Genomic DNA, 19406 nt, shown 5'->3' with positions numbered 1-19406 from the left:
GTTTGCATTTTTCGGTATTGGCCATTCCATGATTTCCTTTACCTTCTTAGGATCTACTGAGATTCCTTCACTAGATATGATATGACCTAAGTAATGAATCTTTTTCTGAAGAAAGAACACTTGGATAACTTTCCATATAACTGAATCCTAAAGGAAAGATTAATCCTCATAACGATCCTTAAAAACAGTGTGCCTACTTCAATAGTAAAGATCTTTCATATCTTCTTTCTTCGGCTTCTTCTCAGGTTCTCCTGTTTCCTCACCTATGTGAACCTTACTTCTTTCCATTCTCTTGTTGTTCTGTTGGCTTGGACAGTCCCTCTTAAAGTCTCCATATTCATTGCACTTAAAACATTGAATTTTGGACATATCTTTGTTCTTGGACTTCTTGAACTTTTCCTTCTTCAACTTCTTGACTCGAGCTAGAAAGGCTTGAGATTGTTCATCTGATCCAATGTCATCTTTTACCTTGATCCTAGATTCTTCCAAAATGCATTGAGCCCACAATTCATCAAAAGGAGTTGAATCTTTCTTAGAGTAGATGCTTGTTGCAAAACTGCTCCATTCTAGTGGCAATGCATTTAATACACAGATGGTCATTTCCGAATCAGAAATTGTTTCTCCAAGCCCTTGCAAGTGATCTCTTAATTGAGAGATCTTCATTAGAAAGGATGCCATGTCCTCATCCTTTGATTTCTTCATCTTGTATAGTTTATTCCATAAAGACATCTTTTGTCCTGATGTATTTACAGAGTACAAGTTCACTAGCTTGTCATACATAGCCTTGGAAGTTTTCAAATTTGCAACAAATGGAACAAGAGGATCTTTAATGGATTCAACTATGATCCTTTGTGCCCTTAATTCCCCTTTCTTGTATTTTGCTAGTTCTCGAGTCTTGTCTTTGTTGGAATTTCTAAGTCTAACACATTAGAAACCCTTCATGCACTTTACTGATTTATTCCTACCTACTTGTTCTGTTAATTAACAAGTTATTTACCATGTAAATACTAGAAATAAATACAAGTACATGCTCAACACATTACAAATCATCAACTGAAGGAAATAGAAACAAGCACACAAGTGACACCATTATTTTTGGACTAATATCCCCGGAAAAAACCCAATGCGGGAAAACCGATGCAACTATTTGAGGGTTTGATTTATTAAGTAGTTTTAGAATACAACCTGGGTGTCAAATCCAGCTCACCCAACACAAAAAAATCTTGGTAGTGGTACCTCTCTACTCGGAAGCAAATATTCCGGCTGAAACGCCGAATAAACACTCTGACAACTCCATAGCTCCAATCTGCCCCACGAAACCCCAACGTTAGCCTCTTTCTGGCCCAGCGTTAGCCCAACGTCACTCTGGCTTGACCTATGTTAGTCCTCCGGAGGCACTGCTTTAGTCCTCTGGCCCTCTGCGTCACCCATGCTGGCCCTCTGAGGCACTGCGCAGCTCCTAGCTGCCTCTGCGTGAGCCCTGGCTGGCTCTGCGTGAACCCTTGGCTGCTTCTGCGTCCCTCTCTCTGGCTACTGCGCTGATCCTTCTGGTGTTATCTTTGCCTCTTTGCTTCTGTATTCACTGCCCCTCAGCTGCAACTCTGATCACTCTCTCAACTTTCTCAGCAAACCCAACCCCAGAAAGTCGAAATCTTGATCTCTTGGTGTGTTCTCCAAGTGACCCTCAAGCCTCCCCTTATGCTTTTCTTGTTGACAAATCAATGGCCGAGATTAAGTCTCGGATCAACGACTAAGATTAGATCTAGCTTGATCCATGACTTTTGGACCGTTCTAACACAATTTTATATTAATTCACATTAATATTTTAATTTTCCTAAGTTTAGACGTGGGGACTCCATTAAAAATATTAATTATTTTAATATCTCCCAAACTGTTTAGAATCTTCCCAAACCCTTTCTGGGTATTGGAGATCTCATGTGCCTTAGCCTATCCACCAATTTTTGTGGCTAGAGCACATCCGATGCTACCCCAAATTAACACTCGCTCTTAGCGAGGACTATGCTCTAGCAATACTCCTCATTGAGTATCACCCTGATCATCCAACATCGGTCCCTATGCTGATGCTAAGCCTCCCTGCTCAACATCCTCTACACTGCTGCATCTTGTACTGCTGCTATGGCTTTGCCACTGCCACTGCTGCATCCGTATTGCAACTCCCTTTGCATCTGTACTGCTACCCATGGCCCTACCACTGCCACTGCTGCATCTGCACTGCAACCCCTCTCATCATGCTGCATTGTGTTGCCCATAGCACTACCACTGCTAACTGCTGCACTGGAACTCAGTTATTGAGAAGTAAGTAACTGGTCTCCCAACTCTGATATCTCCATTATGTTAGAAACACTCTTGATGCTAAAACTTCCTCTGTCGTTGAAAAGTGCTCAATCTCTGACCTCTGCGCTGCTGCAACAACTCCATGCATCTCGCACCGTTGCACGCCTCTCTGTGCGATTCTACACTGGTGCAACACTCCCGTGCCTCTCGCATTGTTGCAGCCTGCTAGCCTCGCGCTGTCCTGGGAATCCTGCACTGTAGCTCCCCTCTGTTGCTACATCCGCATCCGTCTCTACTGACATCGCCAATACTGCTACTCCACTTTGGGGCTCACATAGCAAGGTCTAATCCAAGAGGCTGGGTACCTCGAGGATCCTGTCCCTCATTGCCTGTAGTCCTCCTGACTACAGCTCGATGTCTCCCCACTTCTTCTAAAGTGGCACATGGGAATTCATGGCACAGTCATCGTCTGTCTGCACTTCCTTATCTACCCTTGCTGGCGTTGACTTGGTCTCGGAGGCCTCTCCCTTACTCTTCTTCCTTGGACACTGGGTTGCATAATGACCCAGCTCCCCATAGTGGAAGCATTTGACCTTGGAGAGGTCCTTCTTCCGTTTTTCCTGCTTTCCCTCAGATGCTAGGGCAACATCCTCCTCCTCCTCCTTCTTGATTCTGATCCCCTTGCTGCTGCTTCCCGCCTTGCTCAGCCTTCTGATCTCTTCTTGGCGAAGAGCAACCCACATTTCCTCCCAATCTAGAAGGGTCGCCCTGCCCAGTATACTCTGGACAAACACCTCCCAGTCTTTTGAGACTGCGTTCAGGGATGTTCTCACCATCAATTCTGGATCCGACGTTGCCCCTATAGAAGTCAGTTGATCTTAGATCTCCTTCAATCGATTAAGGAATGGATCGATCTGTTCTCCCTTGTTCATCTGGTATGATCGCAACTGATTTTCTAGTAGCATCTTCCTCTACACGGAAGTATGCTGATACAACTTGGTCAGGGCCTCCCACATCTCCTGTGCCGTGTTCTTCACAACAATATGTGGTACTATATGATCCTTGACCCCGTCAAGGATGATACTCTTAGCCCTCGCCATTGCATCCTCGTACCTATCGTTGTCAGCTAGATCCACTGGGATAGCTATCGTCCTCAAGGTGAAGTGCTTGACACAATTCCTGTCTAGTATGGATAAGATTTTGGCTTTCCAGACTATGAATTTTGAGGGTTCGTCCAGTCTGTCCTGATCTCTTACTCCGTGTAGTGCCATTTCACTGCTCCTCTACTTCCCTCCTAGAAGTTCTTGGTGTGACTCCCTCTAAGCCTCGATTTTCCTTTTGGAAATCCTTCTGCCAATGTCGAGATGCACTTCTCCAATCGTCTATGCAACTGCAACACTGGTCCGGATTCCTTGGCTAGAAATCTGCCTCGACAGCAACTCCCTCTACCTTGGCCTTGCCCTGTTAGGTACTATTTTGACTATAGTACCCCACCAGCTCCACTTTGTAGCTTACCCACAGCTTCCTAAACCCTAGCAAACTGAAGGTTAGAGCTCCTAGGCTCCGTGCAATCCCGACACTGGCAAATCAACCTCCTCAGCCAACTGCGTCAGCCCTCTTGGCCTCTGTGTGAGCCTGCCTTTTCCTCCCTCAGCCTCTGCGCCCTTCCTTTTTGCTACTTTGCTAGGAACAACTTCTGTCACTTGGGACAACTATTTTTCTGCTACTGCTGCTGCTCTTTTCGGCTGATGTCCTCAGTTCTCCTGTGATCTGCAACCACGCTCTGATACCATGTTGGAATTTCTAAGTCTGACACGTTAGAAACCCTTTATGCACTTTACTGATTTTTATTCCTACCTACTTGTTCTGTTAATTAACAAGTTATTTCCCATGTAAATACTGGAAATAAATATAAGTACATGCTCAACGCATTACAGATCATCAACTGAAGGAAATAGAAACAAGCACACAAGTGACACCGTTATTTTTGGACTAATGTCCGCGGAAAAAACCCAATGTGGGAAACTGGTGCAACTATCTGAGGGTTTGATTTATTAAGCAGTTTCAGTAGTACCTCTCTACTCGGAAGCAGATATTTTGGCTGAAACCCTGGATAAACACTCCAACAGCTCCACAGCTCCAATCTGCCCCACGAAACCCCAACGTCAACCTCTCTCTGGCCCAGCGTTAGCCCAACGTCACTCTGGCTTGCCTTGTGTCAGCCTCTGGAGGCACTGCGTCAGTCCTCTGGCCCTTTGCGTCACCCACGTTGGCCCTCTGAGGCACTGTGCAGCTCCTGGTTGCCTCTGCATGAGCCCTGGCTGGCTCTGCGTGAACCCTTGGCTGCTTCTGCGTCCCTCTCTCTGGCTACTGTGCTGATCCTCCCGATGCTATCTCTGCCTCTCTGCTTCTGTATTCACTGCCCCTTAGCTGCAACTCTTATCACTCTCTCAACTTTCTCAGCAAACCCAACCCCAGAAAGTCGAAATCTTGATCTCTTGGTGTGTTCTCCAAGTGACTTTCAAACCTTCTCTTATACTTTTCTCGTTGAAAAACCAACAGCCGAGATTAAGTCACTAATCAACGGCCAAGATTAGATCTGGCTTGATCCATGAATTTTGGACCATTCTAACACAGTTTTATATTAATTCACATTAATATTTTAATTTCCCTAAGTTTAGACTTAGGGACTTCATTAAAAATATTAATTATTTTAATATCTCCAAAACTGTTTAGAATCTGCCCAAACCCTTTCTGGGTATTGGAGATCTCATGTGCCTTAGCCTCTTCACCAATTTTCATGGCTAGAGCACATCCGAGGCTACCCAAAATCAACAGTCTTTGCTAGGTTCAGTAATTTCCCTAGTTACATATTCCATTACCTCATGTTCTATAAATGCCAAGTCAATCCTTTTCTTCCATGCTAGGTAATTTGATGCTTCAACGAGCTTATTTCTCTCCTTGCAGAAAGAACCCATATGACCTTAGATTCAGACATAGAGTAATGATACTTAGTTGATAACCAAGATTCTCCTCTTGATGATGTCTCCAACCTTTCTTGATATCCCCAAGACCTTTGAAGTAACTTCAATAATGTCCTTGAAAGATGTTTCCTAGGATTCCACCAAAAACAACCTTCAAGAGTGATTAATGATACCAAGATCCTTTCAATTCTTCCTTTAAAGATGCCTTTCAACGAGCCTTTAGATATATCTCCTTCTCTCAAGAGACAAGCTTTCTTGTAGTCTTCCTTTGATGAGAGCTTGATGTAGTCTTGATCTTCTTCAATGTGGAAACCCTCCTTCCAGATTAATAGGTCTTCTACTTCCACAAATGATTCTCCTTGACAAGCAAGCCCTTCTTTGTGTCCACAAGATGATTCTTCCAACTGCCTTCTTGTTCACCTTAGCTCTGATTCTATGTTGGAAAATTCAAAGTGGCATCTTATTAAATCGATTTTCCTTGACCTTAATATTTGCTTGTGAACTTCGTTAGTCTTCTTTGTTCTTTATTTAGGTCTTTTCATCAAACAAATATCAAGAACAAAAACAATAGCAATTGTTAAGTTATGGTATGTTCTATGCTTATAACAATTTACTTCTTTTTCTTATTCTATTCCACAGATTAGCAATCACATGTACATAAAGTAAAGTGCAAATAGAACATTAAACGATCGACAGAAAACAAGCCAAGACAAGAGACACAAGATGTGGCAGCTAGCCAGGGACAAACCCCACAATGTGTGGAGAAACCCTTTGATCAAATCTTCTTTTATCTTCAATAATTCAGCAGAGAGAAATAGTACAATAAATCTGATTTATATCAACAGTAGCAAACCCTAGATTAGCAGCATCAACATTAGCGGCTTCATCATCAAAACTGGGGCAGTCGATATCTCACAAACCGACCATTGGATTGGCTTGATTCCACCACAAAAAATTGCAGCCTTCAGAGGAGGTTCAGATGAACCTACAACGCAGTTCAGAAGAGGAGGTTTGATGGTCCACGCTGGTCAAAGTTAAGATCTGTAGTTGCAGCTTCAGGTTCAGCAGCTTCCTTCCACATGTGAGAGAGAGACCCTTTTCTACGCAGTAGAGAAGAGACTCTTTTCTGCGCAGTAGAGAGAGAGAGATGTGATGAGATGAGTGAATGCAAATGAGGAAAAATCCTTTTGTATTTATACACAACGTTGATGTTTGAATAGATGCGACTGTTGGGCTTCCGAGCCTACATGAGTTGTAGGTCGGCTTGATAATAATTCCATAATCAAAATAAATTCATATCTCCATAAATACTTATCGGAATCGGATGATCTTTAGATCAATCCTACACCTCTCGACGAGAGGAATCTAATAAAAATATTTTTAGCCATGAATAAGATGACCCACATGAAGTTTGGCCCTAGTTGCCAATTTAACAGCAATAAAGTACACAGAAATTAGGCTCTCAGCTAGGGAAATACTCCTCCAAGGGGAAATCCCGGAAAAAAACTCCTCTTCTTATAGAATCTGCCATGCATGGTTTTTATCATGTTATTGCCTCTGGCTTGATATCTTACGACAAGCCTTTTCCACCATCTGCAGATTCTAACTTCTTACAGTTACATCAGATGTAGATGTTAAAGAGGGCATATACTCTATAGACAATGACATCATTTACTTAAAGAAGGGATAAAGAAAAGAACAAGATTGATAGCCATCAAGTTTATTAAACCATAAGATATAAAGCCCGATAATGCTGTTACAAGTTGCTAGGGGCATTTCTCTTAGATTCCTGCAAAGGCTTGATTACTCGTTGGTAATTACTAATTTATGATGCATTATGGTATGGAGTGTTGGTAGTTAGATACACATTTCATTGACATATATGAGTATTATGCATAATGTAAATATTGTAATATTTTAGCCATATTTATAAGCAATGTAGATAGCTTTCAGAAACCACTTTTCATTCTCATTGATATTTTTTCTCGAAAGAAGATGCTTTATCTCGGAGTGAAAAGCATCGGGTTGTTCTACTAATTTCTTGTGGATTTAATTAGCAGAGATAAGATTCACAATTGTAAAAATGTTAAATAACTAAGGTCCTTATTGCAAATTCTTTTACTTTCATTCTATCCATCTGCAGCAAACCAAAACAGCCAATAAAATTTTCCTGGACAAATGGAAATTCTCATGTCAATAGAATAGAGAGTCAACAGCAAGGACATGGTCAATGGCGAGGGTATAGTTCTGCTGCAATTAAGCTTGGTGCTGAAGAACTCTTTTCAGTAATTTTGAAGGTTAAAATTTCCCTTGAGTTATTTTTGTGAATAAATTATGCAAAGATACCAGTTGATATTTCAGTAGTTGCAGCATCATTTCTTACAATTACAATTATTTTAGGTTTCACTTACTCTTCAAATTTGTACTTTGTTACCCAGGGAGGCAGTGCTGTGACTATTTCAAAACTTCAGCATGCGGTGAGAAGCCTGAAGCACAAACATGCATTCAAGTGAAATGAAATGAAAGATATTCAATTCTCTTTTGTGTTCTAGCATTGTTAAATCATAATCATTACTTGGTTCTATGATAGCTAGCAAGGAGAGTGTCAGGTAAAATGTTACTGGAGGCTGCAAAGTATCAACTCGCAAAGGAAATGATGAAGCAGGCAAGCAACATCTTTTGAATTGGAATCTTCTCAATTTTGATGTTTCAAACTGTACTGCCTGCTGAATGAAATCAATCAATTTATGCTTGGTATTTTGTTACTAGAAATATTGCAATCATCTTTGATGGCAACAAAAATATCCATGTCAATGGAAGGATTTATCTTCTAACGCTGACAAGCAATTGGCAGTAATCAGATTGAATACAGGCACACAATACCATAAGAAGAATCTTTTCAAATTGGAGAAAGAGAACAGACTGGCAGCCCAGGAAGGGGCCAGAATGGCTTTGGACATGACACTAGAATAGAGATCTAATTCTCTCTCTTTCTCTCTCTCTATTTGTGTTTCTCAATCATACACATCCTTTGTAAATGCTAACAAGTATGTTGTTCCATCAGCTGAACCAACCCTAAATGTTGATACTTGAATCCTTGATGCTAGGAACTTCAACCTAATTATTAAAATTTAATCAATCACTTATTCCTGACCAGAAACTACAGCTTGTTCACATGGCCACTATTTGACACATTCCCAGACATGATCTTCCCCATGGCCATACATTTGTCTCATTCTAAGACAAAACACACACTGCATCTAGGAATTATAGAGTCTAGACATTGCCATAGTCTATTGATGACTGGTTGTAGTCTCTAGTCACATTGACCTATTTCGACCTATTTCTTGGTCATTTTTTGGACTGAAAAGAGGTTATATTATTATTTTTTACATTATGCATCTGATAGTACAAAGTAAATGCAATCAATCACGGATAGAACTCCATTGTCTACTAAATTGCTTTAGTAACTAGCCTTGGCAGTTGCTTGTTAACTTGAATATATAATGTTCATCGATGAGAATGATGTTGTACAGTGCACTATCTGAGTCTCTTGCTACAATGCTTGCTTTCCCTTGGCTGGTTATCCTCATCTATGTGGTTGTAATTCACCTGTTGATGTAGGATTTCCTCTCTCCCCCTCTCTATCTCTCTCTCAATCTTCCTTGCATGGAACTCTTCAATAGGCCTTCATCCTCTCTTCTTTCCCTCTTGTCCATGTGCATACTATTACCCACCATTTTGTGGGTGATATACCGAGGATAATTTTTTTCTCCAAGATGGTCCTCAGCCGGCAGCTACCAGCCCCTTGCAGCCACCAACTAGCTCCTTGTGTCACTTCTCTGCCACCTGAGCCAGCGATGTGATCCTTCACCCATTTGCCATGATCGTATGTTTGAAGGTGCGCCTCCCGAACCTAAAGGTATGCCTTGTCCTTTGGTAATTGAGTATTATAGTTTGCTTATCATGAACACTTCTGGGCATGGATTAATGGGGGGATTCAGCGGAAAGAATGAGTTAGGTCTGTGTGCTTGTCCCCTAGACCCCTTTTGGATGTTAACCTTGGATTCTAGTCTTGTGGGATCTCTTTTACTGACCCTTTGGCTTTAGGGATGGTATTTCATGGGAAACCCTGATTTTGGTTGCGTGGTCCCACTCCCTCATCCACATATGTTGCCCCCTTTCCACTCATTATAAACCCATTCATCATTTCTCCCACCTGGGTCCACCTTCCTCCATTGGGTCCACATAGGGTTAGCCTTCTTGTTGAAAAGTGTAACTAGGTTTGGTCTTCATAATGACATGTAATTGTGATTTTATGTAATGAGATGTAAGAAGAAAAATAAAATTATTGTATTTCTTGCTTCATGGGTTTCATGAGCAAGGGATTTTATTTTTTAGTCAAGACTCCCATTGAGAGTCTTTAGGAATTATTTGTCATCTAGTCATAAAATGATAGAGTCATTGTCAAGTAATGAAGTCATGTTACACTTTGTAAAAGGTCAAACTTGTCTATGTAAAGTATCTTCCAAGACCTTGTCATTTATCCTCTTCAAGTCGGCCTACAATGATGAAAGAACTTGCTAGAAGAAGTCAACCTTCCTACTTGTGATCATGTCGGCCTAAGGGACATGAGATGAGGTGTATAGGTAGCCACACTTGGCCTCACTTAGAGGCAAGCAACTCAACAAGCATTCGGTCAAGCACAAGTGCGAAGTAGAACCTCCAAGCAGAAGTGCGAAGAAGAGATAGTGAAGGAAGGTTTCTTCTGGGTATAACAACAACAAAATTCTTCTAGGGTCAGCGAAGGAAAGAGTCTTCTAGGGTTTGTCTTGGGTTATATACTCTCTCTCGTATGAAGAAAGAAGAAACAAAGACATCATAGGAAGATTGAAGGAATAACCTATTGCTGCATCATGGAGACTAGGGTTTCTGTTCTAGGGTAAACCTAAGAGATTGAGATTCTCTGGGTGACCGAGATAGAGACTGAGATTCTCTAGAGGAGACCAGTGAGAGCCTAGAGACCGAGATTCTCTAGGGGAAGCCGAGAAGAAGCAGTGTGAAGGATAGAGACCGAGTTTCTCTAGAGGAAGTCGAGGAGAGTAGTTCGAGATCAAGAAGGAAGTCGAGACAAGGAAGAGGCAGAACATCAAGGTTAGTGACAAGGTTCTTGGGAGGATACTAGAGTCAAGGGTCTTTGTCATGGTCTTGGTATTCGTCAATTGAAGATCTATAAGAAGAATTTTGATCGGGTTTTCCTCTCAAGAAGTGAGAGGTTTTGGCCCTGGTTGACTAGCCTACATACTGTGTCACTTGTCTTCTATTGTGCATATTGGTAATTGTCTTGATGAACAGAACACAATAATAACATATTGGAGAGAAAGAATATAAGCTAAGAAGTAAAAAGTATATCACAAGCAATTATCAAGTAGAGAAATCTTTTAACTCCTTATGCCCTAGATTTCTCAACATGGAATCAGAGCTTAGGTGCTGAAGTCAAGAAGGGACATTCAATCAAGAAGACATCAAGCAGTGGAAGAAGGATCGTAGCAAATTCAAAGACTACCATAGTAAAAATTCCTAGATCGAAGAAATCTACACCAGGGAGAAACTAGAGATCGTCTTCAAGAAAGAATGAAGGAAAACCAAAACCCTAGAAGCATTTCCAAAGTCATCATCCGAGGAAGCTCTTCAAGAAGAACATTAAAAAAGGATCGTGAATCAAGCTCTCTCTCATCAATCTCTCAAGAAGCAAATCCTCTATCAACATCAAGATTAAGGAGGAAGCAAGCATCAATCTCTTAAGTAAGTCTATGACTATATCTGATAATAACAAAATGTCTTTTTGCAAGGAAAGAAATAAATTGGTTGGGGCTGCAAATTTCCTTGCATGGAAGAAAAGGACAAACCTAAATCTTATTGAGAATGAGGTCATGGATCACATCAAGGGATCGATAACCCAACCTCCAAAGGAAGATACTCAAGCACATGCTAGATTCATGAAGGGATAAGTGAGAGCCTAGAGGATTCTTATAGAATCTATAAAAGACTCTCTAATCCCATATGTATCAAAGTTGGAGACTGCAAAAGCTATATATGACAAATTGGTAGAGTTGTTTTTTGTAAGTATTGCAGGAGAAGTAATCTCATTAAGGTAAGAACTCTACAAATTAAAGATGTCCAAGGAAGATGGAATAGACTCATACTTCATGAGGATATAAAAATTTCGAGATCAACTACAAGAGCTAGGAGAAGTCATGTCTGATAGAGAAATGACCATAGTGGTACTGAATGCACTATCAGAAGAATGGGGTAACTGCACTTCAAGTTTATATGGGAAGAAAGAGACTACTCCATTTCAAGATCTATGGTCACTTTCTAAGATTGAAGAAACTAGACTGAAGGTAAAGGTTGATGTAGGACCAAAGGAGCAGAACCAAGCATATGCTGCTATGACAAGAAGAAAAGGGAATTTGGAAAGTTTGGTTCTCAAAAGAAAAAGAAAAACATGGCTAAGGTAAGATGCTATGGATGTCAGGAACTTGGGTACTATAGAAGAGATTGTCCTAAATGTAATAAGGACAAAAGGGATAGGGAAGAAGCCCATATTACTAAGGAAGTGAAAGAACCTGAGACAAAGAAGCTTAAAAAGGAAGAAGTAAAAGATCTCTACTATGACTGAGATGATCTTCTTCACTAGAAGGTACTTTTCACTTGTAATTTATAGATAGAAAGTAGTGTGAATAAGATATGATGCATCAAATTAAAAAATAGCATCGTGATAAAAGCATTAGAAGTAAGAGCTCTTGACATGTGAAGTAGAAAGAATGTCTAGAATGAATTCTTTTGATTATAAAGAATAAGAGATCTTGGAAACCTCATTGAAATCTCAAGTGATACTTATAGAAAGAAGTAGAGGACATCATCGACTGGGATCATCATACAATAGTCAAACATCTGCTGGGTGAGGATATGAAATATTCTCAAGTTTCTTTGATGGAATCCTTATCAGAGGATTCACCGATCTAGAAAGGAAGCAAATGTTTCATCAAGAATTCCAACTCGTGGGATTCAAGGGATGGGAATATGATGACATAACAATGAAGCAGGTCTAAAGGATAAAGCTCCTTCGTTCAAATGAAGTTGCTACAGGAAGTCTGGATGACCCAAAAGAAAGATGAGGTATGTATGCTTACATAGGTTATTATGAAAGTCATGTCATATGGTTGCAAATAATATGGATCACTATTTCCATCTTGGGAAACATGATCAAAGAAAATGGGATCTCCTCCTCTGAAAGTTGCAGAAAGGCATAAGTCACACTAGATGAAATCAACATAATATGTTCTCATATGAAGCATAAGGGAGCTGACTACAATTAAGGAACTTTGATTGGAAGCTCTTGGGAATGAAGAGTGTGAAGAAAAAGGGGGAAGAGATCATGAGATATGCAGCAATAGTAGAAGGCATTAAACATCCAAGACCAAGAATATTTGACAAGTATATCTCCCGAAAAGATATAAAAACTCTGATGAAAGTCGGAAAAAGATAGAGACCCTTGACAATGGATATCTTTGGGAGTTGTGTCAACATGTATGCAGGATGCTAACACCTATAGGAAGATGTCATGATGAAAGACCATCACAAAAATAATTTTTGGTCGAAGTGTTCATTTCTTATTTTTGAACTAATATCTGGATGGGCTTATGTAGGACTGCAAAAGGGAAGATCTGTGGATGACTTCCACGAAGACCATATAGAAGGATGTAAGATCCTTCTAAAAAATATGGCATGAAGAAAGCAACATGACATGAAGCAAAGCCAGATGGAAACTTGATGGATCACTTTTTGATAAAAGGAATGAGGACATGACTGACTCATGAATGCAAGTGATGGATGGTCTGTGCCCTATGAAGAAGTCCCAAAAGATGAAGACTCCATGACAAAAGAAATTCATGACATTGAAGAAGAGAGGAGTTCTTCAAGCAGCTAGTTGTCCTATCATCTCCACCTGAGAAGCTGTAGGTCCCTAATTAAGAGGGAGCCTAGAAAGTTTCTTACTTAGAAGAAACTTGGAAATTCCTAATCCAAGAGGGAGCTTAGGTACATTCCTTTTGTAGGAATGAGTACATTCCTTTATTGGAATAAGTCCTCCCTATTCGAGAGGCAGAGATAGACACATCATTCTTGTCTTCACAGAATGGAGGATTGGGTAATCATTTGGCATCCGATACTCTTTGAGGATGAGATAGGGCATCCAATAGAAGAATGCTCGTAGAGGACCGATATTCTTTGAGGACTGGGAATCCAAGATAAGAATAGTCCTAATGGAACACACCCTAAGTACCCAGGTAGGGTATGTTCTGGGAGAGACAATGATGAGTATGTCTATAAATCATTGGTCTCGCCAGCATTGAGCTCAGATCTTGTGGAGAGATAGAGTTGTTAGTCAAGGCCTTGCTATGTGACAATGTTGGTTGATATGATGCTATACAAATGAGTTACCAATCCAAATTCTTCTTATAAGAAATTCTTCAGATTGAGAATGACCAAGTACCATTATGAATACCTCCCTAGTTCAGAGGGGAGTGTTGAAAAGTATAACTAGGTTCGGTCTTCATAATGACATGTAATTATGATTTTATGTAATGAGATGTAAAGAAGAAAAATAAATTTATTGTATTGCTTGCTTCATGGGTTTCATGAGCAAGAGATTTTATTTTTGAGTCAAGACTCCCATTGAGAGTCTTTAGGAATTATTTGTCATCTAGTCATAAAATGATAGAGTCATTGTCATGTAATGAAGTCATGTTACACTTTGTAAAAGGTCAAACCTGCCTATGTAAAGTATCCTCCAAGACCTTGTCACTTATCCTCTTCAAGTCGGCCTACAACGATTAAAGAACTTGCTATAAGAAATCGACCTTCCTACTTGTGATCATGTTGGCCTAAGGGACATGAGATGAGGTGTATAAGCAGCCACACTCGGGCTCACTTATAGGCAAGCAACTTGACAAGCATTCGGTCAAGCAGAAGTACGAAGTAGAACCTCAGAACTGCGAAGAAGAGATAGCGAAGGAAGGATTCTTTTGGGGATAGCGAAGGAAGGTTTCTTCTGGGGACAACAAAGACAAAATTCTTCTGGTGTCAGCGAAAGAAAGATTCTTCTAGGGTTTGTCTTGGGTTATATACTCTCTCTCGTACGAAGAAAGAAGAAATGAAGACATCACAAGAAGATCGAAGGAAGAACCTATTGTTGCATCAAGGAGAATAGGGTTTTTGTTCTAGGGTAAACCTAAGAGATTGAGATTCTCTAAAGGAGACCAGTGAGAGCTTAGAGACCGAGATTCTCTAGGGGAAGTTGAGAAGAAGCAGTGTGAAGGATAGAGACTAAGTTTCTCTAGAGGAAGCTGAGGAGAGCAGTTCGATATCAAAAAGGAAATCGAGACAAGGAAGAGGCAGAACATCAAGTTTAGTGACAAGGTTCTTGGGAGGATACTAGAGTCAAGGGTCTTTGTCATGGTCTTGGTATTCGTCAATTGAAGATATAGGAAGAATTTTGATCGGGTTTTCCTCTCAAGAAGTGAGAGGTTTTGGCCATGGCTGACTAGCCTACATAGTGTGTCACTTGTCTTCTATTATGCATATTGGTAATTGTCTTGATGAACATAACACAATAATAACATAATGGAGAGAAAGAATATAAGATAAGAAGTAAAAAGTATATCACAAGCAATTATCAAGTAGAGAAATATTTTAACTCCTTATGCCCTAGATTTCTCAACACTTCCCCCTCCCCTTGCCAACACCTTGGGTCGGGCCTGGAATAATGCTCCAGAGGTTGATGCAGCTAAAAAGAAAAGTAAAAGCATAATTGGCTACATTCAACAGGAAAACCTACCACAAAATGCAAAAGATGGCGGGGACAAACACATTTAGCATGTGGGCAAAAGCCAATACATGAGCTCTACCCCATTATCATGGCCATCACCTTAGTTCCTATAGGCCCTAGATGAGCCTCTTTTATCATTCAGGAACCCATGATTGTCCCAATCCCTGGTGAGCAATGAACCGCCCTACCTTAAAGGGGATATCAATTGTTATACCTTACACATCATGCCCTTATCCCTTGAGCCCTAGGAAGTTAATCAAAGAAAAGTCATAAAAGGCAAGAAACATATAAAGAAGAGTGGAAAAATCAAGGTGGGGCACCTCATGTACCACGATTTCTCCCTCCTATACATTATATACCCAAGGGTGTGCTTCCCTTGTACCCAAGCATGTGGCCCAGGGCTGCCCCTTTCCATTCCCTACTCCATTAATCCTTTTACCACATGCCACCACTTTTTAAAGCATGTACCTTGGACATATTATTCCCTTTAGGAGTAGAAACCACCTAATAGGATACTTGGTTAACCCCATTTGGAGCTTGGAGACATTAGCACATGCCAAAGCCCATTATAGAAGGGCATGCCATTATGAAGTCCCCACTTGTTGTCCATGGTTTGTAAGATCTTTTACTCGATTTCCTTGATGACTTGTTGTACTGGAAGGTTAGGGGACACATTGGATCTTATGCAAGATTGCAGGTGGTCTCCATCTTGGATTTGGTCTCCCTATATAGGGTCCTAACCCTTCAGAAGGCTACATTGGCACATGTAGGGTGTGTGTTGAGAGCCATGGGCCTCCACAACAGTAGACAACACTCCAAGGATCCCCATAGATGTTCAAATATTGCTCGCGATTCACTTATTGGACGAGGAAGATGCACCTGGTTCACCTTTGCCTAGCTAGCCCCACAGTTGTACCATGCACTTGGTAGATGACCAAGAACTTGTATGCTGATATGGCATCACTTACACCATCATTTGAGCCCTTACAAATGGTCTACATGCATCTTCGACTTACTTGGAAACCCATGAGGTCACTTGTGTGTCCTCACAGCCATTGGGAGCATCACAAGTTTATTGTGTGGAGAACAAGGAGCCAACCCCTTGTCCATTACTTTTGGAAGTCCAATTCATCATTTTAGCACTTATGGACTTCACCAGGCCTCTTAGAGAGCCCAACGACATGCATTATTGATTATTCAACCTCTTGGGACAACGTTGCATGAAGCGGGGATGCTTTTTGGAAGCAGGGATGCTTTTTGGAAGCGAGGACGCAAAAGCGTCATTTCCCAAAAATATACGACGCGAAGCATCTCGGAAACAACTACTATATATATAATTTTTTATTTTTTATTTTCTGCATTTATATTAAAAAAACTTCCAAAATACCAAATTAGTTGTAGAAGATATGGAAACATGCATATTTTTACATAAATCAAGATAGATATGGCATCCATTGTACATTAATGATTAATTATTTGAGCATCAACCATCTAGAATCTAGATTCTTCTCCTCTTGTCTAGCCTTTGCCTCTACCTTGATTTTCTAGGGATATTAGTCAACATTGCCCAATTTTGATTAAACTAGTTAATCCAAGCCTTAAAATATGGTAGAAAAAGCTTAACATGCTTGATCGATGATTTTGACTTGATTGAAAGGTAATTTTTTGCTAAGGGCATGACAAAGGAGTTCAACAATTAACACCACCAACACTAGGGTACATATAGGGCTTGGTGCTCTTGATTAAATGCTAATCACATACCCTCATACATGATATAATCTAATGAAATGCCACAATCCCATTGATCTTGAATTCCTGAAAACTGTTAAGTCTGCTGAATTTTGAATAGGATATGAAATTCTATTTTCTCCATATGAAGTCCGATGAGGCTGGAACCACTCTCAAACATCCTGAGTCATTTCATGGTAATGTTAAAAATTTAAGTAAAATGATGAAAATGAAAAATAAAGGAGAATGTCACTTTTACTTTAAGAATTTAACATTACCATGAGGGAGCATCTAGGAAGCATCTAAGGAGCATCAAGGGAGCACCTTGGGAGTGTCCGAGAAGCCCCAACCCAACTCAAGTCAAAGAATTTTTTTATTTATTTAGAACCCTATGAAACCCTGTGGAATTGCCTGTCTCCCTTCGGATCCGCTTGGGATCCGTGCCCGATCTGCCGTGGATTCGGGGAGGATCCATCGTCGGATCCGCGGTTCGGAAATATGGAACTGTGGATTGGGCTTGCACGGTTTCGAATTTCTAGGAACCATCTTTGCCAGCCCGATTTGTGGTTCTGAAATTCTGAACCGTGGATTCCCTACGGATCCATATAGGACGCGGTTCCTGGTTTGGATCCTTGGGGGGGCAGCGTTTCGTGCAACACTGTCTTGGGAGGCTTGTTGTTTTGTTTATGATCTAATTTGGTGGGCTTGTCACCAAAAGTTAGTTATTTGCACATTATTTTTATTTGATGGGCTAATGTAGGCTCAAATTAGGTAATTTGAACTCCTAATGAGTGTATAAATAGGAGAGTCATGAATTCATCTTAGCCGTTGAAAATATTTATTTTGAAGAATTTTCGAATTTCTCATTAAATCCCTTTTTTATTAGCTTAAAATCAATTATTTGAGCTAATTTCCTCAAAAAATTGACTTTATCTTAACCACCAAGGTCCAAGGGTCCAATTTTTCCTGAAATTCCAATATTCCCTTGGTGTGGGACCTCCAAAAATTAATTCTTTTGATACCTATGAATTTTTCCACTTGGAGAATTTTATTTCTCTAGACTTTTAATTTTGACTCTAATTAATTAAATTTTTGGCTTAACATTTTAATTTAATTTTGCCAAAAAATTTAATTAATTGACACTTGAGGGGATTAAATATTTTTTCCACCCTCTAATAGTATGAGAGACCATGCACTAAAATATTTTTTACATAAGATTTTTACAAATTCAACCCTCAAAGAGGGAATACTCGTTCGACTTAAACTCTCAAATTACATACCCAATTCTGCAACATAATATGATCTAGTAGACCAAGTGATTTGTAATAAAATAATTTAGCCAATTAGCTTAAATTTTCACAAATCGCTTTTACATAAGACTCTTCTAGAACACTAGGAATCACCTAAGACTTTGACAACAAATTCCACCCTAGCTTTAGGGTGAGGTTGGAGGGAAAAACTCTGCTGACCATCTGTGTTTAGAAACACAGATGAGTCAGTGAGACAAAAAACCTCTTAGGATGAATTATCGCCAAAATAATAGGCTTACCTAGGTTGTTACTTAAATTCATGGTCTTACTAGCATCATTTACATTAAATATTTGTAGAATGGGTTTACAATAACATAGTGTTGATGGTTGATGATTTCGATCCTTTGAAGAAGAATATGGTACATCTGCTTCGTTGGAACTTTGACAAGATGAGTGCAACAAGAAGCAACACAAATGCAACATCAGAGTCGTGCAATAGTTGGTGGGCAACAACTATCGGACATCAACAGCGTGACAGAGGTGATACATAGACTGAGTGTTGTGGCAGGATGTGCAACACTAGAGGGAGAACACAGTCCTCGCTAAGAGGGAGTGTTAGTTTTTGTAACATCGGATGTGTTCTAGCCACGAAATTTGGTGGAGAGGCTAGAATACATGAGATCTCCAAAACGTAAAAAACGTTTTTGGAAATTCCACTCGGATGTGTCTCAATTAGATTATTAGCCGATTTTCAAATATTTTCTGTCTAAACTTAGGGAATATGGTTAATTAATCAGTATTAATTGAGATAAGGTGAGAATCATATATAAACTCACACGGATTGACTCCAAGATGATCCTAGCAATTGATTAAGATTTAATCTTGGTTGTTGGTGCTCCAATAGTGGATTATAAGAGGAAATCGATGGGCACTTGGAGAAGACACTTTTGTAGTTCAATTTTCTTGGCAGATCGATTTCCAGAGAGCAATAGCAATTGCCAGAGAACCCGAGATCGAAGCAGGGTCAGTGAGGGGTAGCGTTAGCGATTTGGAGGAAGTTTTCCAGATCCGATGAGGCAACAAGGGTTTGAGATATTCCCAGTGAGGTAGTGCAGAGGACTGCGCAATTGCTTTAGAAGCAATTCCATTTTGCTGGAGAGAAATCCGTTTCCAGTTCTAGAGGCCAGGCAGAGGGTCTAGAGTGTCGGAGAAGTGATTTCCTCAGCAGAGACAAGCATAATGACTTCATCAGATGCA

The 19406-nt window shown here is 40.2% G+C and overlaps 1 protein-coding gene across 1 annotated transcript in view; it reads left to right on the top strand.

The window, feature by feature from the left end:
• The window catches only part of LOC149252760 (uncharacterized), a 261286-nt gene that overhangs the window by 194894 nt on the left and 46986 nt on the right, over positions 1-19406 (top strand). The window contains exons 6-8 of the mRNA XM_089459804.1: positions 7423-7576; positions 7718-7756; positions 7870-7944. Coding sequence (XP_089315930.1) covers positions 7423-7576; positions 7718-7756; positions 7870-7944 — 268 coding nt within the window. The remainder of the gene's footprint in view (positions 1-7422; positions 7577-7717; positions 7757-7869; positions 7945-19406) is intronic.

Source organism: Pinus tabuliformis, chromosome 7 (assembly GCF_031772625.1).
Source record: "Pinus tabuliformis cultivar Carrire ecotype Pingquan chromosome 7, CPIR1, whole genome shotgun sequence".
Taxonomy (NCBI): Eukaryota; Viridiplantae; Streptophyta; class Pinopsida; order Pinales; family Pinaceae; genus Pinus; species Pinus tabuliformis.
This window is presented reverse-complemented; position numbering and strand designations above follow the sequence as displayed.